Consider the following 20,230-nt stretch of genomic DNA (forward strand, 5'->3'; position numbering starts at 1 on the left):
CAGACAAATGTTTTGAAGCCACAAGGAAATTAGGGACAGACAAAGGGAGGACTTGTTTCAAAGGAAACCAAATTGGTTATCACTAAATATACAAAACTTCCTGAAAGTATGAGAAAGTATAAACTAACAAAAACAAAAAAGGTGTAAAGGTGTGTGTAAACTTAATATCCCTGGTGATATATAAGTCACATGACTGATCAATTTGCTGCGTCTATGGACAGAGAGAAACAATTTCAGACACCACCCTGATGAAAGTGAGATGTCTGAAAAGGTTTGGTCAGGTCGACGAAGCATGGAGCACTGGAGAGGAGCTGTTTTAATTTTGATCAACAGATTTGTAAACAAAGACTAAGTCGTATCACATGCGATGAAGCTGCCTAGGTAGAAGGGAGTGAATTATGTGCACTGTTCCCTTTTTTTTTTTTTTTTTTTACTTAACCACAGAACATGATGACAGAATGAAAGACGGATGCTTCTCAAGAAAAGACAAAAAACAACTGTAAATACAAAATGTTTTTAAAAACAACACTTATTGCTTTGCACACTGACAATATGACCACAGCTTGCATATGTTTGTGCTTGTGTTTTACTGCTGTTATAAAATATATTACCAGCCTTATTAAAGGGTTAGTTTGATATTTTGGGAAATCTACTTATTTACTTTCTTGTCTAGAGATGAGAGGATTGATAGCACTGCCATGGCTGTGCACTGAATATGAAGTTAGAGCCAGCAGCTACTTAGCTTAGCTTAACATGAGGAGTGGGAGCAGGGGGAAACAGCTAGCATGGTTCTGTCTGAAAGTAACAAAACCCATCAGACAGAGCGAAACCAGCTGCTTCCCCTCATTACTAGACTTTATGCTAAGCTAAGCCAGCTGGCTGAAGCGTCCGGCTTCTTACTGAGCTGAAAGACATGAGAGTGATGTCAGTCTCATCACATTCTGACTAAGAAAGCCAATGAGAGTATTTCCCAAAATGTCAAACTATTCCTTCAAAGTCTTTAAAGTCACCTTCTGAGCTCAGAGTTCTGCTCTGGCTCAGACGAAGCTGTCCCTGTTGAAGGTTCGGACGGTTTTTGGCGTGGCCGTTGCTCCTCGGCTCCTCCTGCCTTCATAAAACAGAGGTGGCACCAGAGTCACTCTGGACGACGAGGCCGGCAGCATGTAAGTCCGTCTGGTCCGGGCAGTGGCGTAAGTATGTGGCCTCCGAGGCCTGTTTGAGGAACTGATGATTGAGATAGGAGTTAATGTATTGAGGTAATTCTCAGTTTCTGTCTCGTGAAGTTATTGTAGGATAGGTGGGTAAGATGGTCAGAAATATAGATAACAAAGATAATACAGCTGATTAGGAGGTTTTATATTTACCCTGATGGTAGACCTTCTTTTCCAGAGAAGAAGCTTAGCACTGCCCCCCCACAGAGGATAAGGATGGTGCCTCCGAAGCCAACAAAAACAGCAGCTCCAATTTCAAATCTGAACAGCAGATATTGAGGTGTATCAAGAGTTGTGGTTTGTGCAATTTTGTTTAAATATCACTTATAGGACCTTGTCATAATATTTATACTGCTTCAAAATGTACTCACTTCTGTGCTCTGAAATTTGGATTCAAGAATTCTGATACAACTCTGTGGGTCCACCATGAATAGGTGACCATACCACAGAATCCTAAAAGGAAAATATGCCAGATTTTTAACATTCGAGTGCAGAGGTGAAATATTATAAACATACACAATATATATAAACATCCAACATTCATTTTTACCTGAAACCAGGTAGGTCATAGCGCCTGCAAAGGTCACCCTCGCATTGGCAAGCTCTGACCCGCCTATTTTTGTGCATTTCATCCCAATGAGTGTGAGGACACCACCAAAGAAGCCAAAGATAACGGAACAGACTGCCAGCGCTCTGCAGACGTGTAAGAACGCTGAAAAAAAAAAACAGGTAAAACTGAAATGTAGCAAAAGGCTTTTAATAAAGTCTTTAAATAAATGAACAAAACAAGTATGTTAGATGTACCTTTGGAACATTTAAAGAGCTGTGTTCTCCAAACATGTAATCAAACGGACTGTATTAAAATTAGGACAGGGGAACTTTAATTCCTTTAGGGGTGCTGCATCACAGATTTATCCTTCCAGTTTTAGTTGTATCGTTAAGAAATGTGAAACAAACAAACTACAGCCTGTCAATAACAAGTGGCTTGATTATTTAACATTTTGTTATGTTTCCTGTATATATATTATTTTGAATATTCGGATGGATGCTATTTTTTTCAGTTGTCAAGGGAACGGCACAAAGAAAGTATTGGTAACACCTCCTTAAAAAATTAAATATATGATTCATCCCCAGTCCCTAAATCTGCTCAGCTGTTAAGTACTAAAGCCTAAATACATTTTGATATTTTTACAGTTGATATTGAAGTTTGCAAATGTTCCTACCAGGCAGGGCCAGCATGGAGGGGTAATACTTGCAGTCAGAGACCCCCGTGGTGTCAGAGATGCAGTCCATCCACAGGTTGGAGTAGTAGTTGGAGGTAGTCAGCACGATGCTGCCAACCTCAGAGAAAGTCCAGTACTCGGTTGGAAGAGTTGAACACACCAGGATCCATCCACACAGACAGGTCACGAAGCAGCCGATCTCCATGTACATCACCACCGTCCTGTACTTCATGGTGAGTGTTGGTTCTCAACCAGAAACTACTAGAGATGAAAACTAATAAAGATTTCTTAAATGTAGAGATTAACATCCAAGCTTTAATAACTTCTCAGTGTGGGAAACTGGACTGAACTCTGTCTCTGTGTCATGTTGATTTGGAGGTGTCGCACCAGCAGTGTGGATGTTTGCCTGTATCTCATCTTATCTTGTAGATGGTTTTGCCCACTAAGCGTCCTTCATGTTCCCAGGACTGACTGAGGGACTACGTCTTACTGAATCATTCTACTGTTGTAGTTAACCCTTGAGTTTTGTTTTACTTCCTCATTGTTGCAAAATCAACAAATTTGTTTTCTGTCAAATATTTTTTACTTCTTTTCAGCCCTCTTTAAAACCCAAAGTGTAGTAGTTAGTTAGTAGTAGTTATGAAATGTTAACCCTTCTTTTTGCCACAAGCTTGAGTTTTATTTGATGAAGGTGAAAAATACAGCACTGGGCACTGGGATCAAATAACAAAGCTTTATTTATATGTTACATTATCTATATACAAACAAAAAAAGTAATTCACAGGGACTTATGTAGGGTCTATGTATACATGTAGAGTATATGATACAAAGATCAGTAGTCACATTGAGAAGCTGAGCAAGTGAATTTGCATTAGAAAAAAAAAAGTTGATGATGATTTTTTTTTTATTATAATCTTTATCTTACATGTACATTGCTTAAGTTGTGTTAGTTCATCACATTCAACTCTAATACTGACATTCAAATAGTCTAAAGATCTCTATGATGCAAGTGAATATGTTTATTTTCTGTGCAGACTCATCATGTTACAAATCTATAAAATTAGAAAGTATAGTATCAGCTGCTAACTAGATGTGTATATTATACATCAGGTAACATTTCATATCATATCATTCTGATATGCTACAATAATAACTAAATTGATTTCTTGCCACAGTTATTTTTTACTTATATTCTGTATCTAAATCTGAAAGATGTATAATCAGATCACTGAAAGTATACCTATGAGTTTTATACCACAAGTTATGTTCATTTATTTTTCAATCTCAAATATATTTTGTTATCTGTATTATGTTGAATCAACAAAAACTAATTTGACATATACATTATGAACATCATGTCATTTAATTCAAACATATCTGAAATCCATGTTACAGCCCTGATTATGTTGCATCTTAAACTCGCCAATCTGTTGTATTACACAATCACAATAGAAGCCACCTTGTATGCAGAAATGCTTTGGGAGCCACTTGGCCTTTTTGATCCTCCATAGATGCGTCTTTTTCCTCTTAACACTTCTTTTTCTTCTTTTATTTCTCTGATAATGGAACCCGTGGGACGGCCTCTGCAGAGAGAGTATGATAAGCACTCAGAAACAACTGTAACAAAACATTTGTCAGAAATTGCCCAAATTTCTCCAGCAAATGGCAACTATTATTTGTATGAGAGTGATTCAGTTAAATGGTATGTTAACAAACCTTTCTGGGTGGTTAACTCTGTGCACAGTTGCACATTGAATTGCACAGCCAATAAAAATGAGGAAACTCCCCACCAGGCCAAGATATAGGGGTGGTCCAATTTCGTAGCTGAGGAGATAACAGTTAAAACAGGCTAATGTATTGCATTTAGTCACGTTTGCTTCTTAATGAATGTTATTTAAAGACCAAACGTTACCTCAGTTTTGACGGATCTGCTTTGCTGTGTAAAAAAGCTGCAACCACTCTGTTTATGTACAAACAATAACCAGCCACGGCTGATGCACCTGCATGAGGGAGAGCCGATGACATGGAAAAAAAGAAGACAAACCAGTGGAGTGGATGTCCTGAGAAGCTGCTTTTTACATAAACTTGCAAATAGTTGATACTCACAGCCGACCACATGGAAAACAGATGCTGTTATTAATAGCCTGTCATTACTTCTCCAGTTTCCCCCAATGCGTGTGCACTCCATTCCAAAAAATGTGAGCACTGTGCCAATCAAGCCGAAGCAAAGGCTGCTCATCAGGAGCCCCCTGACTGCCTGGACGTAAGCTGCATAATAAACACACACACACACACACACACACACACACACATTCCAGACATAATTTATTCATTAATGGTTAAAATAACATGTCACAGCACTTTTACTGTTTAAAAGCACTGTGTGAACAGGATCAAGAGAAATCAGTGATCATCTGTCAGTGTACCCACATTTGACCATCCACAGCACTCTGAAGTCTACACAGTTCACCACAGCAGTGGAGTCTTCATAGCAGTCCTTCCACAGGTCTGACCAGTACCAGGCTGTCACTACCACAGAGGAGCCTGCTTGACCCCCCAGCTGGGCCACTCTTCAGTGAGTAAATACATAGTATGACTAAATGTTTAATAGGTTTTGGCACTCATTTACATATCTGTGAGCAACAGATAATGAGAAGGTAAGATAGCACTTTCTTAAAGTAGGAACTATTAGAGGACTCACAAGATTTTAATTTCAAGCTTTTGGCTCAAACTGTAAAAAATTATGGATCCTACATTTCCCATAATGCAACTCAATAATGTGTTTTATTTGACCCTCCCTGTCTGGTAAATGCCACACAAACTCTACACCTCTAGTTTAGCATTTGGTTGGAGGTTTGGAGGCAAGGGGAAACAGCTACTGATTCATTCTGAGGTTAACAGAACTTGCCAAAGAGCACATCTAAAGCTCACTATTTAATTCATATGTTTGTGTAGTTACAAAACAGTCACATGACCCTCACCTTAAAAGAGTAGCAGTTTACCTTTGGACGGAATGGGCTAACCGTTTCCCCCAGTTCCCAGTCTTTATACTAAGCTAACTCTCTCTTGGCTGTCATATTTAGTGTACAGGTTGTACTATTGAGCTTTTTTAACATTTGGTGTTCCCTGCATGATTTGTTATCAATTATTACTCCTGAAAATAATCAGTTTCAGTCAAATCAAATTAACTCTCAAACTTAGTTTCAGTTTTTCTTTCATCACATTAAAGGTTGTTTCAAATTCTTATCACGATAAAATAAAATTCTATCATCTACAAATAATTAACTTTTAATGTTCTATGTTCTGTCCTCTCTTGAGACATTTTCTCCTCGCAATTTTCCAAAATAAAGTGCATCATTCCTATTTGTATCCTCTGACTCTTACTCTACTTACCTCCAGTGGTCCATGGCAAGGGTGCAGCCCACCAAAGCCCAGCCCAGGATGCAGAGCAGCAGGCCCAGGATCTGAGCCAATCTCCTCCACATCCTTTCAGTCTGGTAAATAGAAAAGCTTGTCTACAATACTGCAGTAGTAAAGTTAGCAGTCGTCTTCAAGGTTAAATTCAACTGTAAATGCAGAGCCAATAATTCCAGATGCAACCTTTCCACCTTGTAAAAGAAGTAGTCCACCAGTAATTCAAGAAAATAAAAGCCTCAAGGGTTTTGCCTCAGACTAAAGCTGTGGAGTTTCAGTCTGCTGCCCATGTATTTGAGTGAAGGCTTTAATAACAGCAAAACAGACACTGTTTACTGTCAACCAGACCTGTTAGCCTGGTGGAGTTTTATTTGTTGTCTAAAAGGTTACACAAGCTGTTAGAAATTGATGTGTACTTTAGTAGAGTAACCTTAGGTTAAAAAAAAAGAAAGGAAAAAAATGAAGAAAATGTTTTTAATAAACAGGATTAGCATTAGTTTTTATTGATATAAAAACACAATCAATTGACTTTGCTTTACTCAAAGATTAATAATCTGATCACCTGTTAATCACATTCATTAACATTTGTCCCACACATAATAAGTCACATTAGTTCAGATATAAGAGTTTTTGATGAATGGTATAGTCTCACTCCTCGAACTGCCTGATAACGATGACACTGTGCGGCTGCTGGCGCTGCTCCTCGACTCAGACAAAGTTGATACGCTGGACCTTGACGACAGGCCGGACTCTGATCCTGACCCTGATGCTGATCCTGACCTTGACCCCGCAGACCTGGTAGTTCGGCCTGTCTTCGATAATCGTCCTGACTTAGCTGTGCGTCCAGATTTGGATGTGCGTCCTGATCTTGAGGAAATGCCAGACACGTCTGAGAGCTCAGACTTGGATGACAGCTCAGAAATAGAGGACATTTTGGTCTTGGATGTGATCTCTGACACTGTGGACAGAGCAGTGGTGGACTTGTTTTGCTCGGGGTCTGGTAGTTGCTGGACGTTAACCACCCTGGAGAGAGAGTGACACACATTATTGTCAAACATGACAAGGATACTGAGCCACCATGAGAGGCAGGGATATCTCTGTCCAAAAAATCTTTAACCCCTCTTTAGAAAAAAATGTTAAGTTATGATTTTTCTAACTGTTTTTACTAATGTGAGACTTTTAGCCATGCTAGTAGCATAGCGTTAGGGATGGCAGTCTATCTTGAGTACAAGACTATGCTGCAGGGTTGGTCAGCACTTGTGTACATTAATGCTCTCTGACTGCCTTCTAGTGTTGAAACTGAACTATAGCATGTGGTTTTTCTGTCCTAATTTAACCAGGGAAGCTTTTAAGACACCAGACCTCCCTTTGTTTACACCAGTGGTTTAAGAGTTATGCAGTGTGAGCATACCCACAATGCACATGTGCACACTGCCATCTTTAATTTGCTCAGTACTAACAGAGACTCAGAGACTACATTTTAGTTAATGAGTCATTCCACTGGAGCACATGAGACACTGGTATTTATTGAGGAAGTGGAGAGTGGAAGTTATTTATTCTCTTACCCTGACATGTTTTAACAACAACAGCATGTGTGTACTCACGTGTACTGTCCTCCACAGAGCAGCTTACACACAGACCACAGATAGAAAGAACCGCCAGTCATGTGAAAAGCTGATCCGACCCAGCCGAGGAACAGCGGGGTCCCAAGGTCATACCTGTTAGTGTAAAAACAGAAAGAGATACATATTTCAAGACTTGTGTTTTAGTATTAAAAGTCATTTTTGCTGATACAGGTTACAGAATATGTAGCATTTCAGCCTGTTAACTTACTGCAGTCCATCAGAGTCAGGGCTGAAGTTTTCTACTGAGACGTACTCTGCATAAACAGCATATGCAGATGTGGACAACAAACCTTAAGACAAAGAGAAAGAGAGAAGACTTGTAAACTGAAACTGACAAATTCTTTGTAATAAATGTTCACCGTCTAATGAAGACCAAATTCAAAATACAGCTAAGGCTGAGGGAATCATTTTGCAGGTATTTCATCAAAGTATTGCAAAAATTTAAGTTTTGTATTTCCAAAACCCACACAAATAATATGGACTCACTGACAAATGGCTGCATTTATAGCATGTAGGCAACTCCCAGACATTAGCTTAACTGACCATCAGAGTGCACATCTAATAAAACTAGACATTTACCACCAATTATGTGGCACCATCCCCCAGTGTAGACCTTCTTGTATTTTGACAGGTCTTTTCCCCCAATGTAGGTGCACTCCATCCCCATCAGACTGAGTACAAACCCCAGCATGCCCACAGAAAGAGATGCCATCAGCAGACCTCGCACAATCTGGATGTGACCTGGACTTACACAGCAAAGACACAAACAAACATTCATAAATGTACACTAGACTTGCTAAATAGAGTAAATACAGTGTGAACTACACATAAATTGGTGTACTTACCCTCCACAGACCAGAGCACAGGGAAGTCATAGCAGTTGGTGACAGCAGTTGAGTCTGTAAAACAGGATCTCCACAGGCTGGACCAGTACCAGGCCACTGTGATTATAGAAGAGCCTCCCTGGCCTCCAATGCTGCTGATCTTCCAGCCCTCCATGGCCATAGTGCAGGCCACGAAGATCCAGCCTAGCACTGTCATCAGGAAAGCCCAGATCTGGACCACACGGATCTTCATTGTGGAGCTTCTCGTCAAATGGATTCCTCAGTAGATTTCAAATCCAAGACAGCTCTTTTGTTTTTACCCTTAATGACTCATCTACAATCTAATTTTCATTGATTTTTCTCTCTTTTTTGCTTCGTGTTCAGATGGAAGACCCTTACTCATGCAGCCATGTTCATCCTGGGCCAAACATCTGATTTAAATTCAAATTCAAACAGATGTTGAGGTGGCCTCCTCCTCTGCTGCTCTTCTCGGGTAAAGGAGAGGACGACTGGATCACAGGTACAAAGCAGGAGTGCAGTGTTGTTTTCCAGGTATCACAGCACATGTGGGTGAGAGACAACAGTCACTTAGTTTCCCATGGCCCACAGTTAGGAGGTGTCAAGTTTGAGCAAAGAGAGAGTGCTCACCTAAGCATGTAGCTCAAATTACCAAAGACATCATGTCCCCATCAGACTGTTTGGGACTTTCCCTCATATGCAGACATAGCTTAAAAAAGAGATTTGATTATAGCAGGAATTAATGTTTAATTAAATGGAGAGAAGGTCAAAACTGAAGCAGCAAAGGCCAGGATATCCTAACCTAAAATCCCTAGTTTTTAAAAAAAAAAACCCTGGGTCTTACATTTCCCATAATGCAACTGAATAGCATCTTTAATTAGACCCTTAATGCTCATGTCTTTGAAACACCACACCTTGGTTCACAACACTGGCTTTCTGTTAAACACTGTTAAGAGACGAGACAGCAAGACATTACCCTGATGACATCATAACAGCAACATCAGGTTTATTTCTCAGACTTATACGTCACAGTGAAGTGGGAGGTAAAGCACCTCATGCTTTTGTAATGTGACATATTTCCAAGTGAAACTGAATGTTTGGTTACTAGAGAGCTTCAAATCAAATCAGCAAAATTTGATTGGACCACTCAAAAGTGGGCATGGCTTTGCAAACTGTGTGATACATAGCTGGAGTGACTTATGAAGTTGTATGATATTTCTTCTATTTCCTGCAACCTAAGAGCTAAAAGTCAAGCTTGTTGTTGTTGAGTTCAAGATGTGCCATTAAAAAAATTAGAGAAGTTCTACACAAAGGGAGAAGAGAGAGCTTTTCCTGTAAAAATAATTTAAAAGTATTTTTAAGACATATTTTTGCATACATCAAGAGATAACTGAACAATTAACCAAGGGAGACAGAGTTAGAACTCAGAAATTGCATTTTATTGTTTTTATTTCCTTGTGTCTTTCAAAGCTCCCTTCAGAGCCACACAAGACATTATACTATTGTTTTCACAGGGTGAACAGTTCTCCTTGTGACAAGTAAACTCATCTTTATGTGTAAATTGGTGATTGCCTTTAAATGCTAACAAATTGACATTTAAAATTGAATGTGAATCACAAATATCACTAAGTTCACATGTATTTATTACATCCTTCTTTTTTCTAAATAGTTTAGTTGTGTTTAGTTTAGATGATGTTGCTTGAGATTTGACCAAAAGCAGTGCACATCTCTGACCTTTCTATGTTCCATGAAATATGTAATAACACTGCTGCTCTGACCAAAGCTGCTTGAAGCATCAATCTTGACTTTGCCTGCGGCTTTAAGCTGCTAGTTATTAGTAATTTTACCAAGACCACACTGTGCTGTGGGTCTCATAATTGCAGCATAACGTCTTTGTGCTGTTATAATTAGAGTTAAATCTGAGGTAATGAGAGTTACGGGGAGTGATGAATGTTCTTTCGGGCATGAAAGAACTCCTCTTTGTTTCCAAGTCCTCTCGGCTTATGACAAAGTTATTGGTAGCGGTGGGGAGATATTGGGAATGGTGGACGGCTGGATAGCCTTAATTTGTTTTGTGAGGGTGGCTTTGATTAGCTTTAATTAGCATGATGCTAAAGAAGAAAGGACAAAGGAATGCTTATATGAGCTGAGCTGACCAGACTTTAAACAGACAAGAGACCATAACATCAAGTGACAATCTGAGTGAAAGTTATTACTATATTGTGTTTTGTGGTCTCTCAGCAGTTAAGCAAAGGACACAATCTTAACTATGACAGATCTGTCCACCATTAAATGTGCTTTAATGCTGCTCTCTGCTGGTGTGATTGCAGCTTTGGGTGGAGGGAGGGAGCGGTGGCTCTGTGCTCTCAGACTTCATCCTTCCTTGTTTTCCTGCTACAGTTACCACTTTCCCAACGGAGGTCAATAAAAAGGTCAGTGTGAGCCCCTAATACAAAGCAGTGTCTTTTATACATGCTGCATTCCCTCCTTCCTTTCTTTTGTAAAACTATACAGTATTTATCAAGAAAAAATTATTGCTGCAAAATATGCCCAACTGTGAGGCAGAATTTGGTATTTAGAAAGTACAGACATTCATGTTCCCTAGAGCATAAATGCAAATGACTTTGGTGATCCCCAGACTTTTCCCGCAGTCCCACGAGCGAGTCAAACTTGGTTACTGATAGGTGTTGGGTAACATCAGAATACACCAGAAACAAGTTTATATGAATATAGATTATGATTAGCTAGATATCTGAGGCACTTGGAAGATTTTTTTATTTTCAAATTATGCATTCAAGACATATAATTGTATAATTAATTCATTATTTTCTTTTGAGATATAAAATTGTAACCAAAAAGACCTCAGTTTTGTGAGTTGCCTTTTAAAAAATGATTTGAGAAGTTTAAGCTAGAAGTAGTTTGATGCATTACATCTGTGATTTTTATTATCTCTGATAATAAAGTAATGCTGACATTAGACCATACAATACTACCATTATATCAGGGAGCGTTCTGCAGAGCCTGGATACCTGACACTTGTTTACGGATGCAAGGCGGTGGAAAGCACAGGGCAACTGCTCCCTGCCAGCTGGTTCAGGTATCCAACCCATGGGCCAAGAGGTTTTGTGTAACATAGCCTGGGGTTCCTATTGATAATAATTCCTAGGTGGGGATGGATGGCTGATAGGAGGGGAAACCTCCGGTCAGGCCTCCAGATCTGCATAGCCCTCTCTGGGGTCAGATGTGATGTGGTGACCTTTGGAGGTCAGATCAGTCTAGACCAGGAAAATGAGAAAGGTCTTTAAAAGATGCATCTGTTCAAGAAAGATTAACTGATGCACCTTTAAACTGAAGATGAGTATATTTGTTTGAAGAGGAGATTAACTGGAATTACATCACAGCTACTCAGGTTATAAAAAAATATTGCTTTAGTTACTTATTAAAATGAAATTAGGTCATATTTTGGTTTACACAGTTTTGTATTTGCCAAAAAGCATGTGTATAATGTGTCTAATAATAAAAATACATTAGAAATAGTGACTCTTTGAAGACAGACTGCTTAAAATGATGTTACCATTTGTGGAAAAATATTGAAAAAAAAATGTTTACAACCACTGAATTTGCAAAGCTCTCTTACTCATATAACAAAAGCTCACACAAAAAGGATGCTTGCTATCTGTGTGATATCCTCTAGTCTTAATGAAAAAAAAATATGCTGGAAATGTTTTAAAATGTATTGCAGACTCCTTAAAATATTGATTCCTCTGTAGATTTCAGATCCAAGGAGGACTGTCCAATTGGGCTTTGACTCAAGAATTATGAAATACAGATTTATTGTGTGTCCAGTCAGTATGAGACAGACAGGAAAGGCCAGTTTGTTGAAGGTGACCTGAGAGTTTGAACTGTGTTTTGTGCCAAATCAAATTTCCTGCCCTAAAAGAAAAACAAGCCTCCTTTTGCATATATGGTCCACTGACAGAAATGGCGCAAAAAGTAGTCATATTTATAAGATGAATCTGGCCACTATGTAAACTGTCACATTATTTTCATAGAGTTCTGGCACAAGAGTTGATAAAGTGAATGCTGTCCTTTGCTTTTACTGGTGAGAAAATATTAATAAGATCCACAATCAACTCGTGTAACTGAATAAAGTCCAATTTTACACATAGGCATTCCTTCCAAACTGTCTTGATGGCTGCCCTGTTTCCTTGTGGAGGCTGCTGGTTGTCTTGTTGTGCTTGTTGCGTGTTGTCACAAATGTTGCAGCTCCACTGTAAGAGTATTCAGCTCTGCAAAAACCAAGATGAAAAAAATGAAGCCATAAAAAGCAAAAACATATGACTCTATCCTCATTTCAGTCAAGTACCCTCTGGCATTGGATGTAACTAGAACAAAGAATTGAGAAAACATGAAATTTTAGGGCTGCCGTGCTAAAATGTTCTCTTCAGATAATGAAAAAAACCTGTGCAACTGTAGGAGAGCCTTTAAGTGGTTCTAGTTACGTAATTTCTCTTAAAGTAACTTGAATGAGAGGATACAATTAAGAGGTTTGGTGGAAGTAAGACAATATGTGAAGATGACAAAGAAAATCTCATTTCTGGCACCAAGTCATGCTTAATATTTCTTTATGTCTTCCCTCCGTCCTGTTTCTCTCAGTTTTCTTCCTGTATCCTCAATATAATAACACTAAGGGTCTACAGCTATGCTAACAGCTCTGTCAGACTGAAACTACACACAGTTAAATGCTAATGTCAGCGTTGCATTGACAGTGTAGGTCACAAATGGCAATGCTTGCATGCTGATGTTGAGCAGGTGTAATGTTTATCATGTTACCATTTGCTAACAAGCTTTAAAATATAAGTCATATATATATATATATATATATTTGATGATGGCGCATATGAAAAATTAAGGGATCCTCAAAGTTCATTAGTGTTCATCCTGTAAGGACCATGAATGTCTCTCCCCAATTATCATGGCAATTCAGTTGATTTTTGTCAGAACTTTTCAATTTCAATTTGCTGCTGGGACTAAAGGAAGGGTCAGAGGATCATCAGAGTTATTAGGCTTCATCCTTTGAGGAACATGAATGTTTTTACAAAATTTCATGGCAGTCCATCCAGTAATTATTTAGTCTGGACCAAAGGGCTGGACTATCTGACCAACATTACCATCCCTGCAGCCACATTTATCAGTCCCTTTAGAATAAAGAATTGAGGAGGACCAAGGACCTAGGACCAATCCTACTAAATATTTCTTTGTGATGACCCAGGATGTCAACAAAGAGAAGGCTGGCTCTCTTAGCTTGCCTGATGCAACAGTTCCTTATAGCTGCCCTCAGTCAAGGTGACTTTCACTCATTACTTAATATAACAAAGGAAACATTCATCCATCATTGGCCCTGTAACTAATCAAAATGACGATCATACAATTTGCCCTGTAGGTTCAGCAATTATGAGACAAGATGTTGAGAGAGATTACTGGATGTTTTCGACTGTAACTCTCCATTGCAGTTAAAGTAATTATTTAAATTGCCTGATTGAGTTAACAACTCAGTGCAGTTTACAGTTTGTCCAAATCAGATTTCCTCTAAGCCCTTGATCCTGATGACAGATGTGGGATCACATTGTTAGCATCCAGCATGTCAGGGACTGAGCAACTTGCCTGATACTGAAGGCCTTCAGACAGGGAGAGACAGAAGACAAGTCCCCCCAGGATACACAGCACAGATCCAGCCCAGCCGATGAAGAGAGCTGCTCCCAGCTCAAACCTGCAAGGTGAAGATGGGAAACAAAAGAAATTTATGACCGTACTTTCATCTGAATGTGCGTTTGATCTGCTGTCAAACAAATCTTTCTTTTAACAACTTACTTCTGAGCAACAAAGAGAGGGTCAAAGAAGTCAGTTGTGATCCTGTGAGCATATATGGAGCATGCAGTCATGCAGCACAGGCCTGTGGAGAGAAGTAGGAGGATTTCTATTTGAAATTCTGACTGAAATCCATGCAGTAATAGCTGCTAATGTAATTTTGCTCAATAGTTTTTAGATTTTCGATTCCTAAAATGCATGTTTTACCACAGAGGATGAAGTGGAAGCCTGAGAGGACGGTCAAACGAGCTTTGGTGGTCTCTGAGCCTCCTATTTTCGTGCACTTCATTCCCACTAGGGCGAGGATGGCACCAAAAAACCCCAGACAAACAGAGGAGATCATCAAACCCCGACACACCTGAATGTAGGCTTCACGCCAGAGAGAGGGAAGAGGGGTGAGTGCTTTAAAGTGTTTGTTCTAAGTCTTATTGGCTTGTGTCTGCTGCCTTCAAGTGGCCAAAAAATCAGTTCTTGCAAGTTCACTAATTTTAGATGAGAGGAGGTGAGAGAATCCATTATTACACAAGAAGGGGCAAAAAAAATGAGCAAAGAAAAGCGACATGTTTCATCCCCCATCTGGTGACCCCTCAGATTCATCTTGGGACCCTTTGGAGTGTCCCAACCCCAGGTTTGGGAACCGCTGCTTCAAGCCAGAGGTTTGGAGGAAAAGGGTAGGAGTTTAAAGGGCTTTAATTTGTGTGTAGCCAATATAGTATCATGTGATACTGCACAAATGTCTCAAATTGCCTCAAGACATTGGAAATTCAGGAAAATTCTACACTTGCAGGCAAAGACTTTCCTAATTGTCACTAGCAAGTAATGGGAAGTGACAAGTGACCACTGTATGACTGTATGACTTTCTCAGATTGCTTCATTCGGACACATTAGGAGGTTCTACCAGTCCAGGTCAGCTCCTTCACTAAAATATGCCTCTGGTGGCCTTTAGCTTTAAATGTGGTTGTTGTTTATGGCCCGAGGCCAGTGTCAGAGAAGGAAATATCAAGTTCCGAATGCATTTCTTCACAATGGTAGTCATTCATCCAAAAACAACAGGTGTTGAAGTTTAGGGCGTCATTGTTTCGGTCAGATAGATATTCACAAATAAACAGTTATAAACAAGATAGAGATATTTCTGTCTCTTCTTGCTGACCTCGGAAAGACAACATCACATGCCAGTGTAGCAACAACCACTGTAATCCCAGAACTCACCATCCAGAGCCAGCATTGAAGGAAAGTCCTTGCAGTTAGACACACCAGTGGAGTCAGTCACACAGGTTTTCCACAGGTTGGACCAGAAGGTGGCCGTGGTGATGACCGTCCCATCCACGGAGGACACCTTCCAGTAGTCCGTCGGCAGGGTGGACGACACCAAGATCCACCCAGAGATGGTCAGGAGAAAGGCAACAATCTCTGTCGCCATGTTGCCCATTTTTCCTCTGGCTTGGAGGTCTGGACTGGGACAGGGGCAGAGATCTTTTCCTCAGAAGTGTCAGACAGGAGGTGGGAGGGTCGATCCTGGACAGGTGCGTCAGCGTTGGCAGTTCTTCAGACTTTTGCTTCTCTTTTACCTGCTCAGCCAAGCATCTATGTCAGAGAGCCAATACTCCTCAGAGCACATCATTCACTGACACACAATCAGTTGATATATATCATGTTTGTGTGTGGTGATGGGAGGGTGAATAGCTGCACACACAAGTCATCACTCTACACTGTGTCCACAGGGTCTGCAAGAGGATCTGCAGAGAGAGGAAGTCTTTAATTGAAAGGATCTGAAAAGTCTTTGACAGAAAAGGAACACAAGATAGGAGACGTTGCAAGGTGAATTGAATGAATGAATGAATGATGTGTATTTTGTATTTTTCTTTTTTTCTTTTTTTTCATTTCATAGTGCTGCACCAGAAGTTAGTTATCCAGTATTTCAAGTCCTCAGCACTAAATGAATGTGGTTTGAGAGTTAGAATATAGTTTTATTCTGGTTTAACCTGTGCTGGTTTTACAGCATTACAGCTCCATCAAGTGGCAGAAAGGAGCAGCTGTTTCAAGTTATCTGTCTTGGCTTGTCCCTTCATCAGTACCACTCGCAGTGTTCAAAATGTGATTGATTTTAAACATAATGGTATTTAAGGCTATTACTTATATAAAAGTTGACTTGATTTTCATGAAATGTTTTACACATATTCATGATTCTCAGAGCATGATTTGCTGGTTGCTTTGGTGATCCCCTGACTTTTCTTCTAGGACCACCAGTCACATTTATGGTTTTGGTCATGCAGATGATAGCATTCAGGTCAAAGAACTGATGTGCCTAAGTACAGCCTCAAAGAGCTGCTGTCATGGCTATAGACTCTTTAGTCTTGTGTCTTTCCCTTTTTTCCAGTTGCTTTGGTCAAGTTGAGGTTTGTGCTATTGCCTCTGGCAGAAGCCAACTGATGTTGTCCTGTTGTTGTGACTTGTGGCCACAGTGGTCATTGTTGTAGCTAAAGTTATATAGAATTGCTTAAAAGTGTTGCAGCTGTCTCAGGTTGATGTCTGTGCATTTAGCTTTAATTCAATACAATACAGTACAATTCAGTTTTCTCTATGTAGCACCAAATCATAACATATATTATCCCCAGGCACCTTACAGAGTAAGGTTATCCAGACCTTTGTATGTAAGGAGAAGTATTTTGAATTCACCATTCAGGGTTTATGTCTTTAAAACATGCCTGAAGGTTGACTACCTGAGTACTTTCATCTGTAGTGAAGTTTCAGATAGTTTAGAATAAATGTAGTGTAGTGAAGTGGAGATATTAAACAGGAAGACAATTATTACTTACATTCCACTGCTGGTAATTTGTGTCTACTTAATTTCAAGTACAAGTACTTGAAGAAATAATATCTGATCTACTACTTTCACATGTTTTTCTCCTGTTCACACACAGAAACACTAGCACCATTTCTTACAGTTTGTTCTTGTTCTCTATGAATTTTTATCTCTTTTTTTATCAGTGTTTTTATCATATTCTGTTCTGTGCTGAAGCTTTTTTAGACTTAACAGCACACTTTGTGATTAGGTTGTTACTGCAGGATCACATTATTTCATTTAATTATCAGTGACAGTGAGGTGAGCAGGCAGAGAAAGAGAAAACAAAGTAAAGAGAATGGAGCTACTGTATGATAGAACAACATTTAGTGGAGAAATAAATTAATTAGAGACTGAGTGGCTTCCTGTGTGTCCTGTCTCAGCTCAGCAAGGGCTGCCAAGCAACTATAACAACAGGACTGAACTTGGGGAGGAGGGAAAGAGAAGTAGCATGATGGAGAAAAAGGGCAGTCAAAAAGTCCCTACCATGTACCAATTAATTAAATTCTTCTTTTACTGAACAACTGTTTGCAGTTGTGGTTCACTCTGTTTTAATGTGGAGATTTGTCAAACAAGGATTATATCTAATCTCTGTAGAGAGAGGGGGATTGTTTCCAGGGAAAATAATTACCACAAACATTTCCTGAGCCCTCCTGGTTGTGCTGTAGCTGCCCCGTTGGCCTTGAACATGGGGTCATAAAATGGGCGCATGTTAAATGTTCACATGATCAGCGTTCCAGGAAATCTAAACCTAGGTGTTTACTGTCAGTAAACAGCAAGTGAGAAGGTGCTGAGGGCACCGTACCTTAAATCTCTAGATAGTTGCAACCTTGAGGGCATGTTTCCATGGCTGCTGTTGCTGAGCAATCTCAGAGGGGACCCTAATCCTGTAAACCTGCTAATGAAAGGGAAACAGCTGCAGCAGGTTGTTATCTATGTTAACCTGTTGATGGCATCCCATTAAAGCCATGAATGGGATCTTAACCTTCAGTTGGGAATACATTAATTGTTAATTATATAAGCACATATTTTTCTTGAAAACTACTTTACTGCAGTATTTTGGTGCAAATATATGGTAAGTAAGGGTCTGATACATACATATAGCTAATAATGTATACCTATAAGAAGATTTGCCAAGAGTGTCCAGGTCAGTATAGACTACTAGTTAGACTAACACTATAGACCAGATACTTTGGTTTATGACCAAATACCTTAAGAACTAACGACATTCACATCAGCCTCTGCTTTACTTTGCGTTTAGTGCTAATTAACAATTGTTAGCATGCTAACACCCTAGACTATGATGGTGAACATGGTAAACATTACACCTGATAAACATCTGCATAAACATTGTCACTGAGCATGTTAGCAAGGTGATGTTTCCAGCTGTATTTATTTATTTTGTTTGTTTGTTTTGTCTTGTCTTGTTTTGTGTGCTAAGCAGGTAGCACTCTGAGTGAAATAAGTTCATTCACTTTACAGGTCAATGGCTTCTTGTCTTTATGTTTTTATGTTTATATTTTTGTAATAGTAAAAACAGATTTCTCTCCCCTGTCATGGGTTGCTGTATCATATGATATTGATATTGCATGCATATGATATTGCACATGCATTTCCTGAAGACAGTTGAATTGAACTGACAACTGTTTCCACAAAGTGCTACCTAAACGAGTTTTATCCTTCCTGAACCAAAACAGTAAGACAAGCTGCATGAATCTCCTAGACTGTAATTAAAATCTAAACAAAGTGAGCATTTCTTCTCTTGTACTCACTGGCAGACGAAAAGAACCTGAAAAAAGAGGCCGATCATTCGGCTGGGATAGCATGGGAAAAGACTGTTGATCCCCCACAGATGAATGTTATTGGGCTGAGTTCAGCTCCCTGTAATAATCTCCTGCTGGCTTTTCTCCTTCAGCCCTTTTCCCAGTCAGTGCTGGCTAAACATCAACAGGAGGATAACATGCAAGGTGTCAGGGCCAAGGCAGCTGCAGTCTGTTATCATTAGATCGTGTGTGTCACGATAATAATTTACCTCAGTTGCATGCGGCTGGATTTCTTTGAAAGTTTCCTTGAACATTGAAATGGAAGAAGGAGTGTGAGGAGGGAGGTGTTTTTGTCTCCCTACTCCTTTCTCGCTCTTTTATGTCAGTGCAGGAAACACCTGTAGTGTGTCAGAGGATATCTGTCATCTACAGTACTGTTTATTTATAGGATATCCTCTTTGTGTGTGTGCACCATGTGTCTGTGTGTTTGTTTAAGGGACCAGAAAGGCAGAGAGCAACAGAGGGCAAGCAAACAAAACTTAGACTTAGGGTAAATTTTGCCATTGAAAAATAGGATTAGAAAACTGCATAATTCTCCCAAATTGCTTTGTGTAAAGTCCCACATATTAGCACTGGCACACTATAGTATATTTCCTCTTATCAAGAGTGACACATTTTTACACCACTGTCAATAGATAAATAACAGTCAGTGAGGCTGCATGACTGTACAAATTCAAAACCACGTGTGTGTGTGTGTGTGTGTGTGTGTGTGTGTGTGTGTGTGTGTGTGGAATAAACAGAGACAGAAAACGTGAAACTTTGCTGAGTAATTCTGAAAGGTTTGCTACAGGTCACATGTACAAAAGGGAGTTTACTTTTGACTCCTACTGTTTTAAGCACTGAACATTTGAGATAGTTATATTTTTGAATGCCAGCTGTTTCTTAATATAGATTTACTAGTTCACATCTTTTTCTTTTTTCATTTGGAAGACACCTTATATTAGGTATTATAAATGACCCTTTAATACTTAATGCCAGTCAGTAAAATTGAAACTGATTAATCTGATAGTGAAACTGTGTTCATTTATGGTATTTTTAAACTCCTGTAAACACATTTTCAATCTTACTTGTGAAGCAGTATTTTCAGATTTTCCAGTTCCACAAGAAGAGGACTTAAAGGACTTATATAATAATAACAACTGTAAACTGTGACTGTAAATGTAGCCTCATTCTGACAGTAAGTGCAGCCCATGCCTCACTTTTCCTGAGTAAATCAAGGTAAATTTGACTCATTAGTTTTTGTGAAACGCATAACCAGTCATGTGGGTGGTCCATATTCTAAGCCAGTCGTGTCAACGAAGAGCAGAAAGCGCAGCCAATAGCAGGGGTTCATTATTTTTCAGCCAATCAGGTGTCTGCAGGGGGAACCATTCAAGGTACTC

General features: G+C 39.4%; 4 protein-coding genes and 2 long non-coding RNA genes across 8 annotated transcripts; 2 read left to right on the top strand and 4 right to left on the bottom strand.

Annotated features, from left to right (window-relative positions):
- Positions 1 to 500: 500 nt before the first annotated feature.
- Positions 501 to 2,913, bottom strand: cldn10d (claudin 10d). The gene is made up of 5 exons (XM_018671617.2): positions 2,435 to 2,913; positions 1,762 to 1,923; positions 1,583 to 1,664; positions 1,365 to 1,472; positions 501 to 1,224 (listed from the first exon to the last, which is right to left on the bottom strand). The coding sequence occupies exons 1-5, from the start codon at positions 2,664 to 2,666 to the stop codon at positions 1,038 to 1,040; spliced, it is 771 nt and encodes a 256-aa protein (XP_018527133.1). The 5' UTR covers positions 2,667 to 2,913; the 3' UTR covers positions 501 to 1,037.
- LOC108880199 (uncharacterized) lies at positions 2,587 to 8,208 on the top strand. The gene is made up of 6 exons (XR_001960436.2): positions 2,587 to 2,667; positions 4,420 to 4,480; positions 4,597 to 4,697; positions 4,881 to 5,009; positions 5,834 to 5,931; positions 8,124 to 8,208. It is a non-coding gene; the product is annotated as an uncharacterized LOC108880199 (long non-coding RNA).
- On the bottom strand, positions 3,816 to 6,122 carry LOC108880198 (claudin-10). Its single transcript, XM_018671618.2, has 6 exons — positions 5,828 to 6,122; positions 4,865 to 5,004; positions 4,541 to 4,702; positions 4,347 to 4,434; positions 4,151 to 4,258; positions 3,816 to 4,017 (listed from the first exon to the last, which is right to left on the bottom strand). The coding sequence occupies exons 1-6, from the start codon at positions 5,917 to 5,919 to the stop codon at positions 3,870 to 3,872; spliced, it is 738 nt and encodes a 245-aa protein (XP_018527134.1). The 5' UTR covers positions 5,920 to 6,122; the 3' UTR covers positions 3,816 to 3,869.
- Positions 6,180 to 8,812, bottom strand: cldn10e (claudin 10e). The gene is made up of 5 exons (XM_018671616.2): positions 8,319 to 8,812; positions 8,053 to 8,214; positions 7,682 to 7,763; positions 7,453 to 7,566; positions 6,180 to 6,871 (listed from the first exon to the last, which is right to left on the bottom strand). The coding sequence occupies exons 1-5, from the start codon at positions 8,548 to 8,550 to the stop codon at positions 6,463 to 6,465; spliced, it is 999 nt and encodes a 332-aa protein (XP_018527132.1). The 5' UTR covers positions 8,551 to 8,812; the 3' UTR covers positions 6,180 to 6,462.
- LOC127139124 (uncharacterized) lies at positions 8,701 to 15,588 on the top strand. Of its 3 annotated transcripts, XR_007809052.1 has the most exons (6): positions 8,701 to 8,817; positions 10,646 to 10,747; positions 13,929 to 14,092; positions 14,482 to 14,578; positions 14,775 to 14,854; positions 15,469 to 15,568. It is a non-coding gene; the product is annotated as an uncharacterized LOC127139124 (long non-coding RNA). The 3 variants fall into 3 exon arrangements; XR_007809054.1 differs by lacking the exon at positions 13,929 to 14,092 and having other exon boundaries at positions 14,396 to 14,578; XR_007809053.1 differs by lacking the exons at positions 13,929 to 14,092; positions 14,775 to 14,854 and having other exon boundaries at positions 15,469 to 15,588.
- Positions 10,766 to 15,895, bottom strand: cldn10a (claudin 10a). Its single transcript, XM_018671598.2, has 5 exons — positions 15,393 to 15,895; positions 14,391 to 14,552; positions 14,187 to 14,268; positions 13,976 to 14,085; positions 10,766 to 12,602 (listed from the first exon to the last, which is right to left on the bottom strand). Exons 1-5 carry the CDS (start codon positions 15,610 to 15,612, stop codon positions 12,475 to 12,477), a joined length of 702 nt encoding a protein of 233 aa, XP_018527114.2. The 5' UTR covers positions 15,613 to 15,895; the 3' UTR covers positions 10,766 to 12,474.
- Positions 15,896 to 20,230: the final 4,335 nt, after the last annotated feature.

This window comes from Lates calcarifer, linkage group LG7_2, assembly GCF_001640805.2.
Source record: "Lates calcarifer isolate ASB-BC8 linkage group LG7_2, TLL_Latcal_v3, whole genome shotgun sequence".
Classification (NCBI taxonomy): domain Eukaryota; kingdom Metazoa; phylum Chordata; class Actinopteri; family Centropomidae; genus Lates; species Lates calcarifer.

Bases quoted from the DNA above. Each gene is read 5' to 3' on its own strand.
- cldn10d (XM_018671617.2), bottom strand. From the start codon at position 2,666: ATGAAGTACAGGACGGTGGTGATGTACATGGAGATCGGCTGCTTCGTG. The intron at 1,665-1,761 runs GTAAAAATGAAT...TTTTCCTTTTAG, and splicing joins TATGACCTACCTGGTTTCAG to GATTCTGTGGTATGGTCACC. The intron at 1,473-1,582 runs GTGAGTACATTT...TCTGCTGTTCAG, and splicing joins CCAAATTTCAGAGCACAGAA to ATTTGAAATTGGAGCTGCTG.
- cldn10e (XM_018671616.2), bottom strand. From the start codon at position 8,550: ATGAAGATCCGTGTGGTCCAGATCTGGGCTTTCCTGATGACAGTGCTA. The intron at 7,764-8,052 runs GTAAATGTCTAG...CTTTGTCTTAAG, and splicing joins ATGGTGCCACATAATTGGTG to GTTTGTTGTCCACATCTGCA. The intron at 7,567-7,681 runs GTAAGTTAACAG...TTACACTAACAG, and splicing joins CCTGACTCTGATGGACTGCA to GTATGACCTTGGGACCCCGC.
- LOC108880198 (XM_018671618.2), bottom strand. From the start codon at position 5,919: ATGTGGAGGAGATTGGCTCAGATCCTGGGCCTGCTGCTCTGCATCCTG. The intron at 5,005-5,827 runs GTAAGTAGAGTA...TACTCACTGAAG, and splicing joins CTTGCCATGGACCACTGGAG to AGTGGCCCAGCTGGGGGGTC. The intron at 4,703-4,864 runs GTGGGTACACTG...TTTATTATGCAG, and splicing joins AGTGCTGTGGATGGTCAAAT to CTTACGTCCAGGCAGTCAGG.
- cldn10a (XM_018671598.2), bottom strand. From the start codon at position 15,612: ATGGGCAACATGGCGACAGAGATTGTTGCCTTTCTCCTGACCATCTCT. The intron at 14,553-15,392 runs GTGAGTTCTGGG...TCTGGCGTGAAG, and splicing joins TTCAATGCTGGCTCTGGATG to CCTACATTCAGGTGTGTCGG. The intron at 14,086-14,186 runs GTAAGTTGTTAA...TTCACCTTGCAG, and splicing joins CCTCTCTTTGTTGCTCAGAA to GTTTGAGCTGGGAGCAGCTC.